At 35.1% G+C, this 18,022-nt stretch overlaps 3 protein-coding genes and 1 long non-coding RNA gene across 5 annotated transcripts; 2 read left to right on the forward strand and 2 right to left on the reverse strand.

Annotated features, from left to right (window-relative positions):
* The first annotated feature begins 626 nt into the window (after positions 1 to 626).
* Positions 627 to 2,794, forward strand: LOC125203581 (proline dehydrogenase 1, mitochondrial-like). The gene is made up of 3 exons (XM_048101960.1): positions 627 to 1,359; positions 1,443 to 2,332; positions 2,442 to 2,794. Exons 1-3 carry the CDS (start codon positions 835 to 837, stop codon positions 2,482 to 2,484), a joined length of 1,458 nt encoding a protein of 485 aa, XP_047957917.1. The 5' UTR covers positions 627 to 834; the 3' UTR covers positions 2,485 to 2,794.
* Positions 2,795 to 6,235: 3,441 nt separating this feature from the next.
* Positions 6,236 to 10,087, reverse strand: LOC125206539 (probable inactive ATP-dependent zinc metalloprotease FTSHI 3, chloroplastic). Of its 2 annotated transcripts, XM_048105786.1 has the most exons (5): positions 9,992 to 10,087; positions 8,867 to 9,913; positions 7,752 to 8,075; positions 6,860 to 7,160; positions 6,236 to 6,734 (listed from the first exon to the last, which is right to left on the reverse strand). In XM_048105786.1, the coding sequence occupies exons 2-5, from the start codon at positions 9,875 to 9,877 to the stop codon at positions 6,535 to 6,537; spliced, it is 1,836 nt and encodes a 611-aa protein (XP_047961743.1). In that variant the 5' UTR covers positions 9,878 to 9,913; positions 9,992 to 10,087; the 3' UTR covers positions 6,236 to 6,534. The 2 variants fall into 2 exon arrangements, with proteins under 2 accessions (XP_047961743.1, XP_047961742.1); XM_048105785.1 differs by having other exon boundaries at positions 8,867 to 10,083.
* Positions 10,088 to 10,834: 747 nt separating this feature from the next.
* Positions 10,835 to 11,425, reverse strand: LOC125206850. Its single transcript, XM_048106070.1, has one exon. It carries the CDS (start codon positions 11,423 to 11,425, stop codon positions 10,835 to 10,837), a length of 591 nt encoding a protein of 196 aa, XP_047962027.1.
* Positions 11,426 to 16,785: 5,360 nt separating this feature from the next.
* LOC125204261 lies at positions 16,786 to 17,163 on the forward strand. Its single transcript, XR_007173528.1, has 2 exons — positions 16,786 to 16,957; positions 17,092 to 17,163. It is a non-coding gene; the product is annotated as an uncharacterized LOC125204261 (long non-coding RNA).
* Positions 17,164 to 18,022: the final 859 nt, after the last annotated feature.

An 18,022-nucleotide genomic window follows, 5' to 3' on the forward strand; every position in this document is an offset into this window, starting at 1 on the left:
TTTTCTCATTATCAAAATCATTTCAAAATTGCAAACATAAAAAATTATATAATACCAACACGTAGCCAAATGAATTTCCTGAGTAATATTTGGTTTTTTCTTTATCAAATTCAAAAAATTATTGTAATTAGGATTTCACATATCTTAATGTTATTAATCTATTATCCACACAACTTGTTTGCAACCAAGTTACAGTCAATTTGCAACTTGTTGATGTTGACAGCTCCTCGCATGCTGGAGTTTCATTCCATGCTTCCATTCAAACTCAAAAGCGAGTTTTTTTTTTAATTTTAGTAAATGATTGACTATTATAGTAAGTCGGTGAATTCGTCGATTCTTTTGTTTAGGCACATTTTTATTAATGATTCGTCGTTGGATTGTGTTTTTTTTAGGCACATATTTATTAATGATTCAGCCCTGAGTTGGCAAAATGAATGTATTCTTGCTCAGCGCTGACAATGCATCTTTATCCCAAATGTTTAGGACAATCCCAGATTAGGGATAATATATAGACCCGTTAAATGAGGATTTCTTGTTTTGATTTATAATTAAATCCATGATCCTTGAAAATTGGCAATTCTCTTTACAAACATCATTCAATCCTCTATTTTATCTCGTCTCTAATCAGGAATCTTTCAATTTTGTATGGATAAGTTATTCAATACGGATTTGAATCTCCTTAATTTAGTTATGAAATATCGAGAATTTCGAGTACTTAATCCTTGCCATTTCAAATCCGATTATCCAAATTAAGCACATCCAAACAGCCCCTCAATCCCGAAATTCACCTATAAAATCCGCCAACACATCAACTAAATAACTACACTCGCAAACATGACCGGAAGAAACGCCCTTTCTCGGCTCCCTCTCCGCCTCGAATCCGGCGCCAGAACCAATTCCACCGCCGCCCTTGCGGAGAAACTCGCGCCCGAACCACCGCCGAACGCCGACGCCGGCCCCGCCGATGACGAATTCGACGGCCGCGTCAACTTCACCGATACGAAGAAGCTCTTCTCGTCCGTCCCCTCCTCGAAGCTGCTCCGGTCGGTGATCACGCTCCGCCTCGCCGCGACGCCGCCGGTGGCCGATTTTGGCATTTGGGTCATGAAATCGAAGCTGATGGAGGGCCCGCTGTGTAGGAAGGCGATCCTCGGCGTCACCGAACGGACCTTCTACCGCCAATTTTGCGCCGGGAAGGATCTCGCGGCGGCGAACGCCACCGCGCGGGAGCTGTGGGAGACCGGTCTCACGGCGATGCTTGATTACGGATTGGAACACGCTAAGGATAACGAATCGTGCGATGTTAGCATGGAGGAATTCCTCCGCACAATTGAATCCGCTAAATCCGTCGATTCTCCGGTGAGTTTTCATCTGATTTAATTTAACCTAATCCCAAACTCAACGATTGCAATTGACAATCTGAGAATTGATCGTGAATTCAGATAAGCTTCGTGGTGGTGAAGATCACGGCGATCTGCAAATTCCGCATACTGAAAAGAGTTAGCGATCTACTGAGATGGCAGCACATGGATAAATCGTTGAATCTGCCGTGGAAGCGAAAATCGCTGCCTCTCCTCGTCGATTCCAGCCCGTTCTACCACACCGCGGCGCAGCCGGCGCCGCTAACCGCGGAGGAAGAACGCGATCTCGACGCCGCCTTCGAGAGGATGGCGAAGATTTGCAAAAAAAGCATCGAGGCGAGCCTCCCGATCCTGATCGACGCAGAGGACACGGAGATCCAGCCGGCGATCGACTACTTCACGTACTCGGCGGCGGTGGAGTTCACCACCAGCGCGGAGAAGCCGCTGATCTTCAACACAATCCAAGCCTACTTGAAGGACTCAAAGGAAAGGCTCCTCCTGGCGAAAACCGCCGCGGACAAAATGCGCGTGCCGGTGGGGATCAAGCTCGTGAGAGGCGCTTACATGGCATCCGAAAACAAACTAGCTAATTCTCTCGGAGTCAAATCCCCAATTCACGACTCCATCGAAAACACGCACGCGTGCTACAACGAGTGCGCGGATTTCATGCTGGAGCAGATCAGCCGCGGCTCGGGCTCGCTGGTCCTGGCCACGCACAACATGGAGTCAGGGAAACTGGCAGCTAAGAAAGCCGTGGATTATCGAATCGAAAAGGAGACCAAGCGCCTCCATTGCGCTCAGCTGTATGGAATGGCGGACGCGCTTTCGTTCGGGATGAAAAACGCCGGGTTCAGAGTGAGCAAGTACCTGCCCTACGGGCCCGTTGATCAGATCATTCCGTATCTGCTACGACGGGCAGAGGAAAACAGGGGAATCCTCTCTGCATCCTCCTTCGATAGGTCGCTTATGAGGTAAAAAATCGTTATATGACCAAAAATGGCCTAAAATCATTATTATCGTGTTTTGTTTATTTATCTTCTTTACTAAACTCACCTTAAATATATACTCCAATTACTGCAGAGATGAACTTATCCGCAGACTAAAGTCGCCCAAGGAGCACTGAAAGATGCGCAGATTCCAAATTCGATTAATTATAGTGATGATGATGATGACGACGACGATGACGAAGGAGATTGCACTGCAAAGAATTGTAAAAATAGATATTGGAGGGAAGGAGAGTGTTGTTTTCAATGTTGAAAAATTTGGAACCCTCTTAAGTTCCAATAATAGTCCAGTATTTCAGGATATAGTCCTGGCAAGTTCTTCTCAATTTTTTTTTTCCTTTTCAAGGGTATTTGAGTCATTGTTAATGAGATTGTAAAATTTGTTCTTGGTTCAATTCAGATATCAAATTTGTGGCAAGAATTTTACTACTTGTGACTATATATGATGATAATATTAGTATTGTTCAAATGTGGGAGTTGTTAACAGTTGCAATCAACTTTATTAATATTTTAAAAGGAAAATTGCTTTACGGCACAATGACTGAATGCTTGATTCTAGAAATTGGAATCTTGAGAAAATGTCAGCGTCACAAATAGATTCTTTTGTTTTGATTCAATAAGGATGAGTTGGTGATCTGACATGTCATTATTATAAAATGATATCTCCGTCATTTTTTAGTTTAATAAGTAGCGTGTGTAATACACGAATTGTGTGTTTAAATATTCCATATTTAATGAAAATGGCTGATAATGTTTTTTTCATTTTAAAATACATGTGGGTTTTGGTCTTTAATTCCTTGATCCTTGTCCAAGAAGGTTATTAGTTTATTTTATGGAATAATAATGGTGGAGGAGTACATCTTGTTATTGTATTAGTAGCAAGAGTACATAATTACGTGCATTTAGGGATTTGTTACTGTTTTTTCGCTTGCACAGTTGCATAAATAGATTTGTTGTTAAGACTTAGATGAACATAAAAACAATATTGATAACAGCTCTATTAAATCTATTATTTTCTTACGGTTAAATAGGTTTATATAAGATTATAATCAATTTCAAAATAATTTCAAGCGCCGAAATATCGAACCCTTTATTTTTAGTTTGTTTTACTTCATTTTAAAACATTGTTAGATAACATGTAGTAGTTCATTTTTAGTTAGTCAGTTCATTTTTTACGGAGTTCATTTTAGATCATTTTACTTTATTATGAAAAGAATAAACTAAAATGATCTTAAAATAAATTCGTGCTATCTAATAATGAACTCTGTGTTGGATCGACGGTTCGGCACTAGAAATTAGTTCTGCACATATCACAAAACAAATTATACATATTACAAATAATAGTATACATTATTATATATATATAAAAATATACTACCATTAATATATTTAATAAGTATAGTACATTTTAAACTAGTACTACTACAATACATCAACTTAACTTAAAATTATGTCTATGTATTACTAATTTTCTCAATCAAATATTTTGCAGCCACTTTTCTGTTTTCCTTGCGTTTAATTCTGTTTCTCCTAATCCTTCAATCTCTAACCATCAGTGTACATTTGCATCACCTTAGTCAACACTAAAATCCCATTCTCCAATATTAAAATTTTAAATATGCACCTTTACATCTTCTCAAGGCAAAAGATAAAATAAATGGGAAGATAACTTTTTCTAGGCTGAAAAAACCCAAGAATTTACAAATACTGCATAAATTTATATTTTTTTATCATCTATAACAATACTCCATCCGGCCCATGTTACTAGCACTTTCGTAAATTTGAGATTGCCTTTTTAGTGTAATTAAATTAATATTTTGTGTAATGAGTAAAAAGCACTTAATTAACTCTAATATAGGAGTATTAATTTGTGGAGAGGTATATTTATTTTATTCGTTTATCTTCTTTCTTTGGTTTTCCTTATTTTTTTAAGAAAATATGTTTACTTTAAAAAAAATATGTTGAGTATATTATTTTAATTTGCCTTTTGCCCTTGAAATTGCTCTTGCGAAAATGTCTTTATCGTGGAACCCATTTATACCACGTCTCCCATTCATCTAGCTCATTGCCTCATTTTCAACTTCAAATTGTGGAAAGAGACAACTACAACCAATCCAATTTCATCCAAAAAATGCTTACAAATCAATATTAAAAGTTCATCAAATTTGACTATTCTAGTCCAAAAAAAAATTCGAGACTTGAAAATTACAGGAACAGCATTTTTTCCATTACAGCGTCAGATTTTTGACATCATGAAAATCAACCACATTATTTATTCAGCAATCAACACGAGTATATATTTAATTATTTTTTCTTATCTTTTCAACTTTTAAAAAATGGGTCAAAATAATAATATTCCCCAATTTTTTTTCAAGATGGATCGAGCCTCCAATCTAATAATTGGAGGAGAAATGTCTTATCAACTGAGCTACGTTGACGTTTCATTATTTCATGTCCATGTATTTAATTAGGTTTTAAATGTTACCGAAATGATGTTTCATTTCTGTTCATGCTATATGTATTTAAAATCAACTTTTAATTACACTAGCTTTCCAATTAGTTCAAAGTACTAGTTACCTAACAGGAAATTATCAGATAAATGGAAATTTAAATGTATATTTTTTGAATAGGTAGCTCAATCTTATTCAACATCTCAATATATATGTTATTAGGGATGGTATACCCACTTGGTATACAAATTGAAAACTTGACAATATTGCATATTTATGTGAAACTTACATAGGTCACCTACTCTATTTTACATAAAACAATGCAACAGCACATGTTTCTTACATTAAAAAATGATAGTATCTGATTCATTTAAAATGGAAATTATGACACAAGATCTTGTGGTGCCTATCTGCAACTCTTGTTTTGTCGACATTCTTATTTGGGAAAAATAGTTTAGTACTACTAATTAATAGGACTCAATAACCCAACTCTTACTTTTGTGGCTTTCTATATAGTACTGTACTATATAATATGGGTATGATAGAAAATTAGAAATGCATGTTGCAGTCACATTAACTCCAAATATGTTAGCCTATACCAAATTTCACAAACATAAATAAATGATTGGACAATATATTGGTAGTTTCATTGAGGATAGAAATCTGATTCTACACGTGGTTTGGTTATTTGTCAATTGAAATGTCATATATTTTGAGCCATGTTTGCTAAAAAAGACAAAAATCATGCATATTGATCAATCGTGTACTTTTCTTCCTAATTTAATTCCACATCAACGTTAACAATTCATTAACGTCAAATCTACTCAAAATATTAGGAAACTACAACTGAGAAAGATATCCTAACTGGTCTATAGTTTATTTTGCAAAGTCCAGTCTCATTTGTCTAAGTAAGAATTGACTACAAACCACCAGTCTAAATCAAAATAATAACAACTTCTTTTATTAGTATTATCATAAAGAAAAATCTGGAATTCCAATTCAATATAAAATGTCTAAATTTCATCATGTTTTATTTTGCAAAACACTTTATCTTAGTGTTAAACAAAGTGACATGTCCACATCTTGATCATGTTCATCCCTTAATAACCCATAATTAAGTCATTGAAGAGTATCCAAGACATTATAAGAAGATTTGAGAGTTCTTCAAATGAAGTGGATTCTAGTTTACAGGTATTTTATAAAAGAAAAATATAAGCACATCTTAAACATGGGAACATGCAGTATCTGCAGCTAGGGTTCATCGTCGTCGATGCTTTGATTCAACTCAGATCAACAACTCCGAAAATTCTGATAAGGGTCGAGCAACCTCCAAGTCATTTTCACAGAGCAGAAGGGATAACCAACTATCATACGCCGCATTACACTTGCTACATCTACCGACTTTCAAGAACACATCTCATGGAACAATAGGGCGAAATAATTCAAAGGAAAATGTGCATCACTCATCGGAGTTATAATCCCGATTACAGGTTCAACCAGAAACATAACTAATCATTAAAAGAATTGAAATCGACATATTACCAATCTGATGAAGGTGCTAACCTTTTGAGAATAGCAACAAAGACGATGACCCTTTCTTGAAGCCAAATCCTGAGAGGGTGCTAAAGATATAATAGTACAGATGTGAAGATTGTGCACTCAAAAACATGTTTTTCGATTCCACAAACACGTAAGAAGATGCTAAAAAACACAGACTTATTAGCTCAAAGTTTGATAGCCTAGCCCTTCACCCCCATCTCTCCAATTATCATTTCTTTTCATAAGAGAAGGCATCCAAGGAAATATTTTTACGAGTTCTTTGCTTATCGTGTTTGGATTTCTTTGCCTCTCGTCGTTTATTCCAAATTTTGCTCTTTCTATAGCTTCCATGATATCTTCCCTCGATACACATTCTGCCCCTGCAAATTAAACCCAAAACAACGTTACCTTAACATGAAGAGTGACAACTGACAAGCAGCAAGCAAGGCAGCCTCAATAAAATAGACAACTGGGATATTTTAGGGCTCGATAAAACTGATCAAACCTCTGCGAGCAGCAAGGAGGGCAGCTTCGTTGACAATGTTTGCAAGATCAGCCCCAACTAAGCCTTGGGTAAGGGATGCAACTAGGTTGCAAATAAAGCCCAAGTCTTCCTCGAGAGGAACTCCTCTTAGATGTATTGCTAAAATCTTTTTCCTCCCTTCTTCATCCGGCTCTCCAACGTATACTTTCCTGGAGAACCGGCCAGGTCGACACAGAGCTGGATCCAAGGCTTCTGGTCTATTTGTTGCAGCAATAACAACCACATTTATGTTTGACTCAAAGCCATCCATTTCTGTCAGCAACTAGAATATAACAGCGACAATAAGGGCCATTAGCCATATCACGCTTTTGGGGAATCAATATCAATGTTAAAAGAAACTTAAAAAGCCAAACACATGCTAGTAAAATCTTATCGCACATTGGACAATTTCCAGTTAAAGTTCTGATACTTCCACATTCACCATACTCTATCCTAGTACTATTTAACAACTTGAATAAAGGAGTTTGTAATTTCACTTTCTACCACTGGGAACGAGTTTAAAGTTGGTTTCGTGCAAAATAGAGGCTTGTGACGACATCATTATGTCACTCCCTCTACCTGTTTGTTGAAATCTGTTCTAATCTTCCATAATCTCACTTAGAAATGGCAATGACCATGTTACATTTCACGTTTAAATCAGCAACCTTCAACCAGAGATTAATTATCTCATGTGTATCTCATCTGCAACACTACACTATATAAGCACCATATGTTGGACTATTTATTACCTTCACAGTAATATGCCTGACAACATGCAAAATCTGGAGTGTAATGCTCACTAAAAAGTTGCAATGATAAAAATGGAAATGCTACAATATATAATTCTCACAAGCGAAAATGCAATTGAAAATACCTGGTTCAGTGTCTGGTCTCTTTCATCATTGAAGCTTCTTCCACGCTTTCCACCTACTGCATCAAGTTCATCAATGAAAATAATCGAAGGTGCATTCTTCTTTGCAACACTGAAAAGGTCCCTTATGCGGGCAGCCCCTCTTCCAACAAATAATTCAACAAATTCACTAGCGGAAACAGAGAAAAATGGTACTCCTGCCTCTCCAGCAACAGCACGGGCAAGTAGAGTCTTTCCTGTTCCTGGAGGGCCTACGAGCAACACACCTCTGGGCAACTTGGCACCCAATTTAATGTAGTTAATTGATCCTTGGAGGCAACACACTACCTATTAAAGAGGAAAAACTGGAGTCATATACAAAATTCATTTTTTCTCATATTATACGAAAGTGAACAACGTAACCTCAATTAATGTGTGTCCCAAAAAGTTTCAACATCATGAAGATTTAGTATCAGACAATACAGGAAGATACACTCAATGATGAATAAAGCCTTTTTCATCTACCAATATGGGAAGAAGTAAACCAGAACCAATATCGAAAGTTTAGGGAGTAAAATAAATATGCTTTTCACCAAGCAAGTTCCTTAATCCTGCATACACTGTTCTGCAATGAATCAGCAACTGACTGCCCGTAGATTTAGTTTCACGGAAATCCAGGAGCAAACTGCACATCACTTCCCATTTTTCTATAGCCCCTCGTGTCCAAAAATTAACATTATAGTACTACAGCTTTACAACAACGCTATGCAAAGAACATGAATATATATTTTCATACAAACGTCAGAATCAGAAAGAATTATGTCTCTAACAACTGGAACATACTCACCTTCGACAACCCATGTTTGGACTTTCCGATTTTAGATGGGACAAAAGAATTTTCATTTCAACTTTTCAGTTACCATCTCTATCATAAATATATTATTTCAGTTAGCAATTTTAAATTTCTCAAGTTGGTTGCAATATTTTAGGTTATAACTCGAATAAAGAAGTTGAACGGCAACTCAGCAAGTATCTTGACACACTAGCACAAAAACTTCGCCTACTATCATGACCTATTCATATGGGAAACCGAATTACAGAACTTTCTGGGACATCATTTTGCAAGAAAGACAACATACCTCCATAAGCTCCACCTTGGCAGCATCAACACCCTCGACATCTTCAAAGCAAACCAATTGGTTGCTAGGTTTTCTCTTCTTGGCAGGACTATTGGCAGCAGAAAGTTGACGATAGAGAAGAAACATCAAAGGAGTCAAAGGAATCCACAAAGTAAGAACTGTGATCAAGATACTCCTCATCGACATAAGTACTGATTGAGGTGCTGAGCCATACGAAATCCCCCCCTCTCTCATCAAACTAAGAAGGTAGCTCTCATCGTGATCAATCTTTCTCGTAGAAAACTCCCACGCAGGGGATGCATTTTTCGGTTTCGTGACTTTCACAAGCATATTTTTCTCAGCCACACTATTTCGTGAAGCCTCCTCATCGCCCTCATTCTCAAGCACGCTCTCACTCTTACTCATCGACTCATCTTCCACAGCTGACACCTTCGTGTTATAGTATATACGACGAGTACCCTCCTCAAACAGCACCTTGGACACACTCCCACTCTGCAAGCTCGTGATCAAGTCCGAATACGGAACACCTTTAGGATTCGGCATAGCAGTTAGCTTAAGGAACAAAAAGCACAGCCCCAAAACAACAGATACAGAAGTCGAAAACGTGACTCTCTTCACGTTCTTGCGGAGAAACGTCCCGAGGGCATCGAGCATCGACCTAATCGAAGCCCTTTTCAATCTCCTCGAGAGTAACCTTATCCTAGGGCGCAACCTCAAAGAAAACCACCTCCTCCGTTTCCCCCTATTTCCTTCTCTAATCAACTGGGCATCAATATCTATCTTCTCATTTCCAATTAGCCTAATTTTATTGCTACATGACAGTCTATGATACGGTTTTCGGCAGCAATTACTCAACGAAAAGGGGCTTGCGGCAGGGCCAAAGTTACTCCTCGATACAGAACAAGATCGATTTCTATCTAACCCATAAACTTTAGAATTAACAACACAAAGATTCAACTTTTCTTGTGCATTCAAGAACCCATTACTCCAAGCTAGAGGTAAAGAAGCCATTTTTTAATCAATAGTCAAAGAAAAGTTTCCATGAACCTGCTGTGAGATTTGTCACAATCTAATTTCACAACCAAGCAAGTGCTAAATGGCCTCAGAGAAATGTGTAGGACGTACCTTTTTCTATATGACGTTGAATTTGAGACTGAAGTGTGAAGATATGGCTTGGTTTAGTTGGACGATTGAAGTGGGAGATAAAAGACAGAGAATTGCAGTAGATTTTTATCCGATTTCGTTTTTCCGACTCTTTGTGAAAAATCTTGGGGTGGCTGCAGAATAATGGTTTTCTATCGGGGTTGTTTGCAATTATCAAAGAGTAACGCATAAGGTTCTTTTCTAAAATATGATACCCTTGACTCAGATTTTCAAGCAAATTTGAAAAATCTTCCAAATCACATAGTAGAAATTATTTTCCTATTTTTGTCGAATAAAATCATGGAATATTGGCGCCTAATAATATAAAACTTTTTAAAAGTTTATTTTTTTTCCACATAACTTTAATTTTGACATACATAACATTAGGAATTTAAATAGTTAGTTGAATTTTTTCATTGACATAATGTGATTACAAAGTCACTAGAAGACAAATATGACTATATATCTCATACATGTAGCAAAGAATTGTATGGAATGTGGAAAAATTCAACAACTATTTAAATTTATAGAAAAAAAAAATTAAAAAGTTTTGTGATATTAGTATATAATAACAATACTCCAAAATTCACTGATCAATCTTATTTCAACCACAACATCACTAATATAACTTGCCTCATTTCAATATTTAAAAAAAATAACTAGTAGTACAAATAAAATTTCAACAACATCAAAAATTTCAACTAGATTAAAACAATTCAAAATCACTAAAATTTAAACACTACGATAAAAATAACATAAACAAAAATTTGGTAAATATGGTAGAGGCTTAAGCTCCTGGTTTTAGGTTTAGTTCAAATTCTAGTTCTAGTCCATGGGCGTGGGCATCTGGAACTGGCAAACCGGACAATAGTGACTCATCCTTAGCCATTCGACAATGCAGTCGGCGTGAAACACATCCAAACACGGCATTCTGAGCCCCTCATAGGCCTCTTCCAAGCAGATGCGACAGAAGCCGCCATCCTCCTCGTCCACGTCCCAGTCGTCGAGCCTCCAGAGCGACGAGGGCGCGGCAGGAGCGTCGTCCAAGTATTTGAACCGTATCCGCATGCTGATAGTCAACTCCACGTGCTTCCGGTTTTCCTCCCGCATGAGAAAGCCCGGCACCATCCGCCAGGCGAGTTGGATCGCGCGTTCGCATTCGCGGCCGCGGAGGCTCTGGGCCAAGGGTGCCCCGAGCGCGTCTTCCACGGTGGCGCGCGACAGGCTTCCTTGGACGGTGGTGTAGACCGTGGTGCAGTCCATGTTGTCAAAGTAAAGGAGGGGAGTTGGGAGTGGGGAAACTCGGAGGTTGTAATATTCGTGGAAGAAGAAGAACTCGAATGTAATGTTGAGATCTGGGGAATCACTGCGCTGGAGACTCCGCTTCACTTCGCTGAAGAACATCTCACGCTCCATGCTCAACAAAATTCTAAGTTTTTTTATTTTTGGGATGTTTTTGGGTTTATTTATAGAGCACCTACTAATTCAATCCTACTTTGTTTTTACAATTTGGAGGGGGTTTTAGATTTTGTATAGTACTCCGTACTTATTATTTTCTCCAATTTGTGGCGTGTATTTGGATTTGTTTTAATTTTCATTATCCCAGCAACAGTAGGAGTCGTATTGTTTTTAGCTCTTTAGATTTGTTATGGTATAACTCGATTTCTTTTCAAATCTACCGATTTCTTTAATTTTAATCTTAATTGTTCATGGATTACTTTCTTTAATTTTTTGTTCATATAATATAATATAGTTATATTTTATTTAATTTAATTTAAAGTAAATATATATCTTAAATAGTTTGTTGAAAGCCAAAAACACATAATTGAATCCCTTAAGTTACGCTGCATTGAAATCATACGAATCCACATTCCATATATTTGTCATTACAAATATTATAAAATTATAACCATTCAAATATAATTTTTGTCCAGATCTTGACAACTGACAAGTATCACAACGTAGGCAAATTATTCACAACAATTATTTCGTTCTTGTTATCGAATATTTTAGTTATCGAGCATAATTCTAAACTTGATGAGACTCGATCATTATTCAAAACAATGAACGAAAACACCCAATGTTGGGAATAAGCCCAATATTGTAATCAATATTTTGGCGGGCCGGGCTTTCCACTATATATGCTGCAATTCAATGGCTATTAGTCTACTCTAGTTTGGGCCGTTAATTATTAAGAATGTTGAAAATGACATCAAGTTAGGGAAAGTCTATGGAGGAATTACATTCAGGTCTCAATTTATACGTATTTTCTTTCCATCGCGTCATCAAAGTCGAGCTCTTAAATTTTATTAGGAAGTTTTGGGGGAAATTTAAATAATATTTGTGCATAGATATGTGTTTTATTTGATAGATTAATTATACTTAAATATTATGAAATAATAAAGGGCAATCTAGAGCCCGCAGCCGGGACGGAGCCAGGGAATTATAACAGGAGGGGCAAAAATATTAACATGTAAATAAATAAATATTAAAATAAAATAAAATATATATTATTAAATGTAAAGGTATAAGGTGGTGTGTTTCTTAGGGGCGGGGCAAATAAATTATTATTTACTTAAATGTAAGGGGGCAAATTGTGTTAATTTACGTATATTAAGGCAATAAAATATAAATGCCTACGTAGTTATGAAAAATTGAGGTGGGGCATTTGCCCCTTCTCATTCTATAGTAGATCCGTCCCTGGCCTGCAAGGACAGCACAGTTGGCAACGGAGGGGCAGATCTTGGTGTAATAAAGGGCAATATACGTTTCTTTTTCATTTAATAGATCGACGGTTTGAGTCATCATGGAATAAACGAGGAACTATTATCAATCATTTTAAATAAAATTACATATTAATCATTCTGCAACGATTTAAGAAAATATTAAATTTTAAATTAAATATGTGCATATATATATAAAAAAATCTTTAATTGGAGATTGTATAAGTATTTCTAATCAAGCTTAAAATTCTGAAAAAAAAGTTTGTCATAAATTTTCCATATCGTTTCTCTTTTTTTTTTATATATATACAGAGAATAATAGTATAATCAATAACAAAATTTATGTATATTAAAAATTGGCCTCCTCCTGATCGATTATGATTGAAATAAATTAATTAGTTTGATAACAGACAATTGTGCCCCACTACTCACATCTCCAACGACTAAAGTTTCTTAAAATGGTATAAATCCTTTTAAAGAGATTATGATATGACCCCCTAAAAAGACAAACAAATATGCTTCTCACATAATGTTGTTGTTCACGTTAATTAGACCAAAAACTGTTAAATCATTTGGCATATCAACTTGTTCGCATAAAATTAAGATAATTATGAATCTTATCTTTTTCGTGCAATCTTAGACATATAAATAGATTTGTTGGCCCCATTTTCATGGATACCAGCTCATATAATTGACATCGATCGATACCAATAATATAATTTATTATTTATAAAATCATTTTCAGGTAAAATAGATGACACAAATTGAGAGAGGGACAATAGGTCGAAATACTACTTATTCAAGAGAGAAAGAAAAAGGACCCACACATTCACTACTTGTATTATTTGCTTTAAAATAATTGTCACAAATACAACACTAAAAATATATACGTGCAATTCATAAACTGTATCGTTTTAAACCCCAACGTAGCCCTTATTTTATGAAATGATTTGTAAAAGTCAATTGGAGTTGATTTGAAGGAATTATTAGTCACAATTTTTAGTTTTATTCTCTTGACTTGGACCACAAATTATCAATGAAGTGTGAACCTAAGATGATGAAACGTATACAACATCAATTGTGAGGATGATTTTCGTTAAATTTGAGTGTATCTCGTTGGTCAAAGTTATCATACAATAATGCTAGCAGACATGCATATTTAACGTGTTAAATAAAGGATTGTATCCAAATCATATACTAGTACTCTTCCCCCTTCTTTGAGTGACACGAGAATTTATGCAATAAGTACTATTTTGTGTGTAAATAGAAGAAGTAAAATAAAAAAGAGAGAATAAAGTAGAGATAAAGATGTTTCTATTTATAATAATAAATCATTTTGGTTAAGACTAACAAAAAGAAAAGTGAGAAGGAGAAAGTATAAAATTAGTCACACTGTTCATATTTATTTGTGTATATTTGCAATTAGTTGGTGACCTTAATGCTTATCCCATTGTATGTCCATTTATGTATTAGACTATACATATATGAAGCTAGATGAAATGTATCATTTAAAGTAGAACCTTGAAAGTTGAAAAAAAAAATACGTAGGATTGAATAGTCAACACCTAAAGTAAAGGACTATAGAACATTTCCATATCTATAACTCCTATTCGAAAGAATTAAATGTTCTAAGAATTGAGTCATAATTAGCCACATAAATAATTATTTTTCCTATTATTTAGTATCCTAGAATTGGCCCAATAATTGATCCAAATATTTATCAAAAATAAAGACTTTGAGCTAGTACAATCATGGAAGGACAAATTTATCCCTTCACTCTCAAAAAGGAGATAGAAGATAATGAGGTGGAAGGGTGGAGCAAAGAGTCATGCGAAGTCCAATTTTTGTTGTAGTTTTTAATGCAAACCCAATTCTTACCTATTTTGAAAGATTTAATTCTTCCCCAATTCTTTTCTATAATGCGGACCCTCTGCCATTTGGGAGACCCCCAACAATTAATTAGTATACCGTGAACAATCATAATAACACGAATTGACCCCAAGAATGGGCTTGATGCATATCGTGTGACAATGTGTTTAGATTAATAAAAAAAAATTATTTTGGAGGGCATACAAATTATCCAAAGCATATAATAATGGTGGTAATTTTTACTTTAGTGACAAGTGAAATTGTAATTACACGACACAGTTAAAAATAAAAATAAAAACAAAAACAAAAATAAAAATAAAAATAAAAATTAAAACTATGTCGTTTGATATCTCCGTAACTCCGTTTAGTTACCTTTGCCGATAGAAGGTTGTGGCATTTGATACCAATGTTAAGTGAAAATTAGACCTATCTAGCAGTATGGTTATTTTAAGTTGATACTAAATGAAAATCAAATTCATAAGAGTATAATAATTAAAAATTAGACCAATCTTGTGGTGTGGCACAACCGTCAGATCATATGCAATAGTACAAATTTTGAGATCTCTAGGAAGTAGAAAATGAGAAGCAAGTTGAGCTCGAATATGTTCCCACACACTGAATTGACACAATGTCGACAATGTAACAAATCATTTGCTATTTTTGTTTTGGAAAAAAGTAAGCTTTATTTATTTTGAAAGGACATGTTGAGTCACAATCCATTATCCATGAAAAAAGAATTGTATAGAAAAGCAAGTAGGAAAAATTCAAACTTGGTGAGTGCCAGAAATTTGTGGAAAATTCCAAAGAAAGAAAATAATCCAGCTATATTTTGTGTCTTATTTTATTGTGTCATAAATGGAGAATTGTGAATCCAGTTGTGTGGCCTACAATCACCCTGACCCCACCACATATATTTTTCACGGTCCTCGTCTCACCCACGTGTCAATTATTCGTTTTCTGTGGCCCAAATTGTAACAGTAATTTTAATTTATGTCGGATGATCTGTTTATATTGATTTTATATTCAAATTTGATGTCTTGTTTATCAACTGTTGATGTGTTGGACTATCTTTCACAAGACATTGTTCAATTATTTATAATGCATATAATACGAATTATTTATAAAATTAATTTCATTTTTATTTTTATATTTTTTAGGGCGTTGAGTTTGATATAATGATACTAATCTTTTGGTTGTAAATCTCACTTAAATTGGGTCTATGTATCTAGTCCGATTTTATTTTTCCACTAATTAAAGTTGGGTGTATGTAGTCCAATTTTAGTTTCAATAATAAACCATTAATATTAGTTTTAATTGTGATTGCATACATTAAAAACTGATTGATATGGAGGAATAGAATAGGAACGAAATGGAGTACTGTTTTCATTTCATTTCAATCCATGGTTACTAATCTTTAAATGAGAGTGTCTATCTCCATTGTTGAGGAAATAATCGTTCCTTCATATCTACCAAGTTTTATCTCATATTTATAATTTGTATACAAATTAAGTTTTAGACATTATTTATGAAAAGAGTAATTACAATAGAATATTAATATAGTTATAATAATTTATACTACCTCCATCCCTGAAAGTTTGACACAGTTTACCATTTCAGTCCGTCCTTGAAAGTTAGACACACTTCATTTTTTATCATTTTTGATAATGAATCTCATATTCCACTTATTCATTCCTACTCATATTTTATAATAAAACTAATACTTTTATAAGTAAGACCCACGTCCCATAACTTTTTCAACTCACTTTCTATAAGTACATTTCTTAAAACCCGTGTCGGGTCAAAGTGTATCAATATTTGAGGGACGAAGATAGTAGTATTTTAAAACAAACTAATAAGCCATCCTCTGAGATTCACTAGTTAAAGTGAAATTACAATTATAAAATTAACCCAATTTTGTGTTTCCTCAGTCCTCTTAAATCTCGTGCTGAACGTGGGACGAAAAGAGTATAAAATAGATATCTTAACAAAGTTAAATATAGAATAAATATAATTATTAAAGATTATGATAATTTCAAAATTTTAAAATATAGGATTATCTTCATCAGATTTATGCGTAGAAATATTCGCGAATCAAAATATTCTTGATGCGCAATACACGGCGCCCCAGGGGCAAAATCGTCCGAACAGATATTAGCGGCGCAGGTAAGCAGAGGGCATATCCGTAATTTCATGGAACACGCGTCGCACGCACATTCTACTCTCTTCCTATTTAATGAGCTTCCCAACCTATTCCTTCTACCACAAATATCGCTCCTCCACATACCGAATTCTAGAGATCTCTTATATTCTTCCCAGAAGATTTTCAATTCAGTCGGTCGAGAACTCTCAATCTAGGGTTTGTTTTCGATCTTCTCCAAGAATATATTTATTTTCAATACGTGAGTTAGTTTTGCTCGCCGTTTCGATGTTGTTTTAATGCATGAAACTGTTTGCTGATGAGATTTTGTTTATATTTCCTTGAAATTTCAGTTTTGTTTGCCGAAGCTTGGAGATAAGGAGCCTCCTGGGTCGTTTGTTTAATTTATAATCAACATCTTTTTGTAAGTTTCAGATCTCCGTTGTTCTAGTCTTTCTTTTTTTACTTTATTTTTGTAGATTCACTGTTGCATATGATATATCGATAAATTTTAAATGTTAGATTTGTTTTTGATTTTGGATGTATTGTAGATTTGAGTTTTATGTGATAATACGCGATTCGCGAAGCTTGTTTACGAATTCGCCTGTGATTATTTTGATCCGTTTTATTCTCCGTTATTTTTCTGTGTTTTGTCATTTTATTTTATTTTTCCTTCAATGCGTTTCTCTTCTCCATATAAGCTCCTCAATTCAGTTTCTGGATTAGACAAATATCAATTGCTGGTGTAGTATTGAATTAGCCATAGTTAATGTATACATATTTGTATCACGGAAATTTTGGGTGTAAATTTGAGCGTAGAAATTGAGTGTTTTCATATATATTGATAAGGTAATTATGTGATGTGTTTCCAGAGGGCTGAGGTTTGCTATGATTAGAACGCAATTTATAATTATAATAATTTGTAACACACTTTTCAAAATGATTGTCTCGTCATAGTAGTGCTTTTTCCTTTTCTGCTGTTTTGTATGTTACTTTTACTGTTTGTTATAGCTTCTAAATTTTATTTGATTCATTTTGCAGGAAAAATTGAATGATCTGATGGAGTCAAAGGGTGGGAAGAAGAAATCTAGCAGTAGTAAATCCCTATTCTACGAAGCTCCCCTCGGTTACAGCATTGAAGACGTTCGACCAAACGGTGGAATCAAGAAATTCAGATCTGCTGCATACTCAAACGTGAGCACCAATTTCAACTGTTTAATCGTTTCGACTTTGCTTATTACTGTATGTTGTTTTCTAACTTGATCCTTCTCTTCTGCCTCTTAT

The sequence above is a fragment of the Salvia hispanica genome, chromosome 2 (genome assembly GCF_023119035.1).
Source record: "Salvia hispanica cultivar TCC Black 2014 chromosome 2, UniMelb_Shisp_WGS_1.0, whole genome shotgun sequence".
Classification (NCBI taxonomy): Eukaryota; Viridiplantae; Streptophyta; class Magnoliopsida; order Lamiales; family Lamiaceae; genus Salvia; species Salvia hispanica.